Genomic DNA, 9,204 nt, shown 5'->3' with positions numbered 1-9,204 from the left:
TTTGTAATCAGGCTGAATGATAACTACAGGACATTCTGGAGTAGCGCTCTGCAGGGTCATGGCTGCGGGGTCATGGCTGCAGGGTCATGGGTGCAGGGTCATGGCTGCGGGGTCATGGGTGCGGGGTCATGGGTGCGGGGTCATGGCTGCGGGGTCATGGGTGCGGGGTCATGGGTGCGGGATCATGGCTGCGGGGTCATGGGTGCGGGGTCATGGCTGCGGGATCATGGCTGCGGGGTCATGGGTGCGGGGTCATGGCTGCGGGGTCATTTTACCGTGTCATTCTCACTCCAGAGGTGTTCACATCCTGGGTTGAACCGGATTTCTGGGCTCCCACAGCAGGAGTAAGAGGAGAGTCTCTCCATCACCTCCGGGCTGCTGCTCACAGACACCACAGCAGCTGATATGAAGAAGAAGAAGAAGAAGAAGGAGAAGAAGGAGAAGAAGAAGAAGAAGAAGAAGAAGAAGAAGAGGTGCATCAGGCTGTGACTGTTAAACCCTTCAGCCTCTGTCTTTGGGCTTCATCACTAGTTTACTTTTACACAGTTTCTCGCTGATGAAAATCAGAAACGTTTGCAGGGATTTTCTCTCTTTTTTCTCCTTCTGGTCAAATCCCTTCATCCGGAATCTGCTTTTATCTTTTAGAGCCATTACGTGTTTTAGCAAGATGAGGAAAGGCACCACCTGAGAGCCTGGTCCCGCTCTCACTGGGGGTTTCCCACCGTGACGTCACTGTCGGGGAAACGTTTCTCGGAAATCTGGGGGAATCCCGCGTGCTTTCCGCCGCCCGCCGGCTCTGTCCGACGATTATTATTATACCCGAATAACACATCACAAATAACGAATAACGAATGGAAGCAGAAAACAGAACACAGATATTCCTAAAAAAGACTTGAACATATTTTCTACCGGGTCCAGTTCGGCTCCGTTCAAATGAACTCGCATCGAGCAGTTTCTTAAATACTACTAATAATAAAATAATAATAGTTTTGCCGATTATAGCAGGAAAGAAGCTAATTGTTAGAGATTTCTGGAAGTTGCTGTTTGAGGCTTGTGTCTGTGACTACAAGCGAAGAAACTTTAAATTCGCAGATTTGTTAACGCAGTTTGGTCGGCGAGCCACCGCCTCAGTATGAGCCGCATTCAAACCGGGTCACTAGCTTAGCATAGCTGCTACACTCACCCAGAGTTACAACAAGCGAGGCGCACAGACAAGAAGCCATGTTTTCCCACAGTTATTCCCAGATTCCTGCAGATTATCTGGTCGATCCGTGGTTTTGTTTCTCATCCACGGATCAGCATCGACAGCGGAGCCGTGGAGGAGGCGGGGCCGGCGGGAGTGAGGGGCGGGCGGGGGGGGGGGCGGGGGGGGGGCGGGGGGGGGGGGGGCGGGAGGGTATAAAGACATTCAGAGGACACCGGACACCATATGGAGGGAAATCAGCTGTGTCTCTCTAAACTCTTCAGTCTGCTTCACATCTTCACCATCATCATCTTCACCATCATCATCTTCACCATCATCATCTTCACCATCATCATCTTCACCATGCTCCCGGATCAGCTGATCCTCGCGCTGCTCTGCTCGCTGGGTAAATACTTTAAACTGTTTGAGCTCAAATTACTTTTCTGTTTCCTGTCGTCACATTTAGCTGCTGTTTCAACTGTGTTTCCATGTTTATTCATATTATATTATATTATATTATATTATATTATATTATATTATATTATATTATATTATATTATATTATATTCACGGAGCTGAAGAGTGAAACTAAAACGTCGGTTCAGAAATAAAACGTCAGTAAACGTCAGTAAACTTTAGCAGGAGGTTGTGAAGCGACAGGATGAACTCACTGGGGGTTCAATGCTCCTCAGGCTGGTGCCTTCAGGCCGGGGGCGCAGTGCCGGAGGGGGCGGCCCCGGAGGTGAGGACGGTGGCCGGGGAGGACTGCACCCTGCAGTGCACCGCTCGGTACAAGGACGGGGTCCAGTACAGAGCAGTCAGGTGGTACAAGGTAAGCACGCCCTTATCTCAGGGGTCAGGGGTCAGGGGTCCACGTGAACACACAGTGACACTGTGGCAGATAATTACTGACTTCAAAGAAAACACTTCCCGTCAATATCACGGAAGTCGCACGTCCAGTTCTCATTGGCTGATTCAAATGAACGCAAGCGCAGTGTGAATTAGTTTCCTTCTCTTTCTGAAAGACCGACATGATGATGATGATGATGATAATCAGTCACTCGCAGTGAAAAATAAGAATCAGCAACAAAACATAATTTTAAATGTGATTTTGAAGGTGACTGTAGTAACTGGCTCTGCAGCGAACTCTAAAAATACAGAAGAATCTGTTGATTTCTCTTTGTATTCAAACTAAAACAGCAAATCCTCAAAATGAAGAAGTTTGAACCAGAGGTTCTTTGGTATTTTTGCTTTTAAAAAATCACTTAAATTAATAATCAATGATCAGAATAGTTACTGGTTCATTTCAGTCGACTCATTGTCTCAGCTCAAGTGTTAATTCTGAAGAATGGAGTCGTAGATTATTGACGTTGAAGAGATGAGATATTCAGATTAATGTTCAGTCAAATGACTTTTCATGTAATAGATTTATTGTTTGAGCACAAAGTGTTTAGAAACGCTGTATTAGCATCATTTATACTGGTGATGATAGTAGCTGTAGTTTGATATTATATCATTGATATTGATATTGATGATATCGGGAGTGTTTGTATCCACTGTCCAGTGTCAGATCATGTTCCTGATGTTAACCTGTGGCTCTGGTCCATTAGTCCTGGTGGAGAAATGTAACCGTGTGCTGATGGCGTTGCAGGTCCTCGAGCCTCCCTCGTCCCGTCTCAGCGGCCTTTTGACCAGAGACCTCCTCAACGGCACGACCAGGTGGTACACCGGCGTGGATCGAGAGGTGGAGCTGGTGGGCGAGTCCCGCAGCATCTTCCTGCCCAACGTGACGTGCGGCGACAGCGGCGTGTACATGTGTCACCTGGCAGCACCGGTGGGAGAGCAGAACAGGGACGGAAGTGTCGTCCTCACTGTGACAGGTAAAGGTGGAAGCTCAGCTCGGCGGTGGGAGGGGGGGCGGACGTGGGTTGTCTCATTTCCCTCTCAGGCTGCCGGAGCAGGTTTTCCAAACTTTCCCAGCTCTCTGATGAAAAGTCTGGTAGAGTAAATCTCCTGAGGCGTCAGTGACTTAAACCTGAATCAGGGCAGTTCCAGACTCAAACCCACTCTCATGATTGAAGAGGGAGAAATAAAGTCACTAGTGTGGACAATGTAAAGGTACAGTCAACAGCAGGTTAGCTTAGCTTAGCATAAAGACTGAAAAAAGCTCTAGAAGTCACTAATCAACCTCTTAGGTCTCAGTGTAGTTTTACATTTCCTCTCTCAGGCGTCGCTCTACCTTTACACTGGATGAGACCTTTAAAGTCTTCAAAGGTTCAAATGTGAACAAGTTTTATTTCTGTTTTTTCAGATTGTCCCAGAGAAAAACCGATGACAGACACTTGCCTGGTTATTTTCGCATCAGTAGTGCTGATGGTAGCACTTCTAATTTTCCTCATAAGCTATGTAAGTAATGGAATAGCTTGCACACACACAAACACTTCCACACACACACACACACACACACACACACACTTTAATGCTTGAGAAGCAGCGTTTCTATGATCTCGTGACACAGCGTCTCTGAGAGCGCTGGTTTACATGGATTCACTTAGTAATCAGTTTGCTGGACTTAACTCTTGAGCCACAACACCAAACAGTTTTATTTTTCATGCACAGTGTGTGTCAGTGATTTCATGTCTAACTGTTTTTCCCATGTCTTCACCACAGTGTTTTTTGAGGACTGTCCTCAGAGACAGAAGCAAAACAACAAAAAAAGAAGTTTTATTGGACGCGCCGCTTGAACCGCTTGAGAAGAAGGACTTGAAGTTGATCTACACTTTGGGTCCAAAACCATCCACAACGACGCATATCTGTGTTTAAAGACGAAGCCAGAGATTAAACAGAGGCAAAATCAAAGCTCACTACCTGAAGATTCCTTCTCTGAAGTACCATCCGTCAAAGAGGATCCGCGTCGCCTTACATCTCAGTGTGTGTTACTGCTCAGTGAGTCGTACTGAAGAATGGTGGATTTTTGGGATGAAAACCTTCAAAAGAAAACCAAGACTTAAAAAAATCCAGGTTGAGCAGGAGGATCATCACCTCCCACGGACAGTAATCCCTCAGTGACAGAGGAGGGGTTAAATCTTTACAGCCAAACTGAAAAAACAAACCCTGACTTTAAAAACAGGTTGAAAGTTGATTGGTTGAACTATCGTTAATGACACTTCCTGTTTGTTGATGCCCCTCCCCCTAAAACTTCAACAAAGGTCAACTTGTAGAGGTTACATGGACACAGAGAGGGATCTTCGTCCTCGGACTGTGAGGTAGCTAGAGCTCCATCACGGCCCCGCCGCTGCTTCTAAGGAGGGGTGTCACCGGGGGGGGGGCGGCGACTGAGGCTCAGGAGGTCGATGGGTGGTTCTCCTGCCCACATGTTGAAGTGTCTGTGGGCACGAACGGCTCCCGAAGCCAGGCCTGTGTGTGTGTGTGTGTGTGAGACAGATAAACATTATTAGCATAAATACTCATATGCAAACATACATACAAGCATATAGAATTTAGAAGCAATTAAGATGTTTGAATTAACAAAACAATAGCAATTTATTAATTAGATATATATCATTATAATATAGGAATTTCATTCATAATATAGATAATATAGGTAGAAATACACTGTGTGTTCCATATATGTTCGAAACTTATATTGTCAATTAGACAACTTATAGGTAACATATATGGCAACATCTCTCTTGATATAGGAGACATGTTGTACAGTATATTATATTTACAGATGGGTGCAAACAGTTCCCATTTCCACGTGGAGCCAGGAGAGAGGTTGTGGTAGCCTCTTGTTCCTCTGAACCTCTGCGCAGTACCTAGTACCTTTTATTTCTGTGGAGTATCATCCTGAGATTTATCTGTGTGGTAACTTGATTTCTCAGATTCGTGTAGGAAATATGCTCCACGTACGCACTAAAGGGAAATAATGAGGGAACTAAAAGTAGATTTTGACCTGAGGGGGTCTCAGGATCAGGTAAAGATAAAACATAAAAATAAAAGTTTAAAAAATAAATAAATGATAAAGATAAAAGTTTGTATATACAGTCTAAATATTTCTGTTTATTTGGACTTATTGTTAAAAAACCAGCTCTGAAGTTGTGAGTAATTAAGAAAAAAATTTGCACTTTAATCAATAATGAAATGATGATGATCATCAGTTGCAGCTGTACTCATAAATATGAATAAGAATATGAATCATCTTAACTCACCGCCCTCTTCAGTGCTTTCTCCTGAGCTTTCAACCACTGCTGACCACAATCCCATCTGCCTGTGAACTGTAGCTGAAAAGTTAGTAAGTGGACCTTTAGTTGAGGTGGTTGTCAGAGCAGAAAGTTAGCACAGGTTCCATAAGCCGGTGTTATGATCATATGTAGCAGCAATGCACAGTGGGAAACTGTGTTTTATTGCTGGTGAATTAAACAGACTTTAAGGCACTTTATATTTCAGGATCAGGACATTTTCAGTAGCTGTGGCTTTAGTACAGAGAGGTTTATTCAACACAAACCATTTGCCCTTTGCTCAGTTACTGTTTTCTTTTTTTAAATTTCTTTATACAATTCTCAGTCTTATATGTTCTATATAACAAATGTGTGAAGGTGCACGACTGTTCTACATTTATTTATTTTTAATCTTTTGTATTAGGAAGATTATTTCTGTAGAGGAGCTCGAAACTTGGCTACAAATTCACCCCACCCGATCACATGCAAAGACCAGTGTGGTGCAGGAGTCTGAACGTAGTTTGGGCTTTTTGTTTTTCATGTATCTGTTTCATTTTATTCACACAGAAAACCTCAGAGCCACATCACACGTGTCGGTGATGGTGGTGGAAAATTAGAGCCCTTTTAGCTGCAGGGGAAATTGATCTTTTGTGCCCTTGAAATGGAGAAGTGAGAGGAGAAACACATCCAGATGCGTCTGTTCGTTGCGTTTGTGTTTTATGATCTTTAGTTTGACTGTGGGAAAGTCCAACGCCACCGCTGTGTAGGCATGCGTAAGCACTTGTATGAGCCACTGGTTTTTTTTTATAAGGAGCAAATTGTTGTATCTGCATGTGTCTCTCTTTGATTTTTTCATGTCATAGAAATCTTCTGATGGTGTTTGTGGATGTTGTTTGAGATGTGGATGTAGATTTGTGTTTATTGTTTGTGATGGAAAATGAGTGAAAATAAAGCAGGAACAGAGGAGGACGCTGAAAGTTTGCTTTCAAATCCAAAAAGACAGACGTCTGATGTTATGGGACATTTTAGGAGCAGGTGGTTTGATGTTTTAGTGTTTGGTGTCAGTTGTTTGTGGTTTTGTGGCACTAATAAGTCAGAGAAAGAGAGTCTGGGTTTGAAGAAAACTAACTAATTTTGAGGTTGTGAGGTTATTTTTGAGCAGCTGTCAAAGTTTTTTCTCTGTATTTCATAATAATAATAAAAAAAGAGATAAAAATAACGTCTCACTGGAATCATGTTTTATTTGCAGAATTATGCTACATGAGTTTCCAACTAGTGCAGCTCAGTGTGGTGCAACGCAGCAGTAGCATAAAAAAATAAAACTTTAAAAACCAAAAAATACAAACTATATATATATACATACAGTATGAAACAGGCAGCCTGAGAATTAAAACTGAACCCTGCTCTCCTATCACCCTGATCTACAGGTGGATAAACATGTAAAATAATAAAATAAACAGATAAATATTAAAGTTTTCTGATGCTGCTGAAGGTTTATTTCCATCAGTAAAACTCATCAAAACACTAAAGGAAACTAATCATGTTTGAAAAGTTATTACTTTAGACACATCAAGCATCTCAAAAAAGATTATTTCAATAATATTGTACAATAAATACAACGTACAGTAACACAGACCACTTTATGACAGTGTTGCAGATCTGAAATGAAATGAGCTCACTGCGTCCGACACCTTCAGTACCCGGAGATGATGATGATGATGATGATGATGATGATGATGATGATGATGGAGCTGCAGCTGATTTACTCCCTGTAAACACTAATTCTACCTGATCTAATATGTGACATACAGATATTAACCCAGTTTTCTCTGTTGTAACCTGCTTTTCTCTGTTTTAATGTCCTGATTGCTGCAGCAGTGGACTGATCCATTAACACCTTCCAGAAAACAGAAACTCGATGGAACTTTTCTTCTAAAACTGATGAAAACTGTGACGAATCATCCACTAACCAACTGTCTGTGTTGTGTGTTGGTCCATGCATTAAAGGTTTTAAGTGAGCACTGCGTAGATAAAAAAGTAAATGTTATTGTCTTTGTTGAACTTCTTATTACAATGGTTATACACAGTAGTGATATGATATAATACTGTGGTAGAAAACACTATCTGGAAAACTGATTACAGAGCATTATTATAAAGTAAATCTTTGGGGTTATATCTGTAACATCATGATGATAAAGCTTTATATCCTACCTCACCCAGACCACGAAAATGTGAAACAAACCTATGTACCCAATAAAAATTGTTAAATGCGTATGGATTTGTGTCCTGTCTTCTCCTGTAAGACTTTCAGCTGAGACCAGGTTCATTATATTTCTGATCTCTGGAGGTTGGTGAGATACATTGTCCCCCAGATTTTAAAATAGTATTCTGGCCATTAAGTTTTTCACTTTCGTGGAGTTGTGGGGATCCAGGGTCTGTCCAATGTTAATCAACTTAAGACAAATTCAGACCTTTTTAGTTCCACATAGTGGAATTAAATACCTGTTTTCCTGTGAATGATATCAATGCAAACCAGTGGGGATGAAAACAACTTAAAACCGTCTTGGCAAGAAGAACATTTGGGACTTTTGTAGGATAAATTTAAGACCTGTAAATCCTCTGGACACACAAAGGGATAAAAACAGTCAAACCGAAAGCAGAAGAGGCTCCAAACTCCGTAAGTGGAGGGGCTTTTATTCTGAAAAATTGATGGAGTGCCCCTTTAACTGAGGGTGACCTCTGTTCACACTGAAAGACAAATGACTTGTTCCCTATCAGCTAATTGTTGTGTTGTTTTCTACTTTTTTTGTTCTCTGTTTACTTTGTTACTTGTAAACGTAAAGCCAAATGGGTGGGTGGATGTTTTTTTTACATCAGATTTCTACTCTTTTTCTTCCCTGGCATCATTTTCTCTCTAATGTTGACTTCACAGAGACGACTTCATTATGAGTGAAGCTCTGTATGGGAGGTGAGGCTGGTTTATGGTAAATGAACCTCCTCTCTGAACGGAAAAACACCTTAGTGCTGCATCAGTTTTGTATATTTAGTTTTTCTAAGCACAGAGTGTAGTTTCACTTCCTCTGCATGACGTCACTTCCTGCGGGTTATTAAACTAAAGCATTGGGGCTTTTTCAAATTAACAAATGTCAAATGTCCCATCCTTCCTCCCTTGCTCCCTGTTGTCTTGTGTCCTTCCACTGTGCCTACATGTGAGTGTTGTTCCTGGTGGTGAAGACCATCACAGATACAGACGCATGTGTTCACTTGTTGATTCATTTATATTTGTTGTTATTTGTTCAGGAATTATAATGGGTGTAAATGGGAAGCATCTGCCCGGAGGTCGGTTTTTAGGGTTTAAAGCACCAATGAAATCTGTCTCGAATGTGTCATTTTGAAAAGCTCCCATTCTGACGCAACAAATCTCATGGCGTTGTCGTGGCCGAGTGGTTAAGGCGATGGACTAGAAATCCATTGGGGTCTCCCCGCGCAGGTTCGAATCCTGCCGACAACGAGTCTTTTATTTATATTTTTATTTTTTTAATCTCATTCTAATGTTTGAGATTACATCCACACCGTACCTTCATCATTAAGACGTGGACCATAGCGGTGTTATATATTAGCTTAGCTTAAATTTCTTACTGCGCTAGAGACCAAACGGAATTAACACGTTTCCTGTCTTATTTTCAAAATAAAGTCCATAGTTATTGCCAATAGTAGGAATAGTGAAAGAAGTGTTCAGTTTTAAAGCAAAAGTGGCACAAGCAGAATGTGAAGTGTGTTGTAGAGTCCAGCCATGGACAA

The 9,204-nt window shown here is 42.0% G+C and overlaps 1 protein-coding gene and 1 non-coding gene across 3 annotated transcripts; both read left to right on the top strand.

The window, feature by feature from the left end:
• Window positions 1-1,417: 1,417 nt before the first annotated feature.
• Window positions 1,418-6,622, top strand: cd83 (CD83 molecule). Of its 2 annotated transcripts, none has more exons than XM_071469432.1 (5): window positions 1,418-1,589; window positions 1,876-2,015; window positions 2,835-3,063; window positions 3,495-3,589; window positions 3,854-6,622. In XM_071469432.1, exons 1-5 carry the CDS (start codon window positions 1,430-1,432, stop codon window positions 4,004-4,006), a joined length of 777 nt encoding a protein of 258 aa, XP_071325533.1. In that variant the 5' UTR covers window positions 1,418-1,429; the 3' UTR covers window positions 4,007-6,622. The 2 variants fall into 2 exon arrangements, with proteins under 2 accessions (XP_071325533.1, XP_071325534.1); XM_071469433.1 differs by having other exon boundaries at window positions 1,440-1,589; window positions 1,823-2,015.
• A 2,210-nt stretch (window positions 6,623-8,832) lies between these two features.
• trnas-aga (transfer RNA serine (anticodon AGA)) lies at window positions 8,833-8,914 on the top strand. The gene has a single exon. It is a non-coding gene; the product is annotated as a tRNA-Ser (tRNA).
• The last annotated feature ends 290 nt before the right edge of the window (window positions 8,915-9,204 follow it).

The sequence above is a fragment of the Trachinotus anak genome, unplaced genomic scaffold (assembly GCF_046630095.1).
Source record: "Trachinotus anak isolate AG129_WGS33_773 ecotype Australia unplaced genomic scaffold, CSIRO_AGI_Tana_v1 ptg000032l, whole genome shotgun sequence".
Lineage (NCBI taxonomy): Eukaryota > Metazoa > Chordata > Actinopteri > Carangiformes > Carangidae > Trachinotus > Trachinotus anak.
The sequence above is the reverse complement of the archived record's forward strand: the minus strand, read 5'-3'. Positions and strand labels throughout refer to the sequence as shown.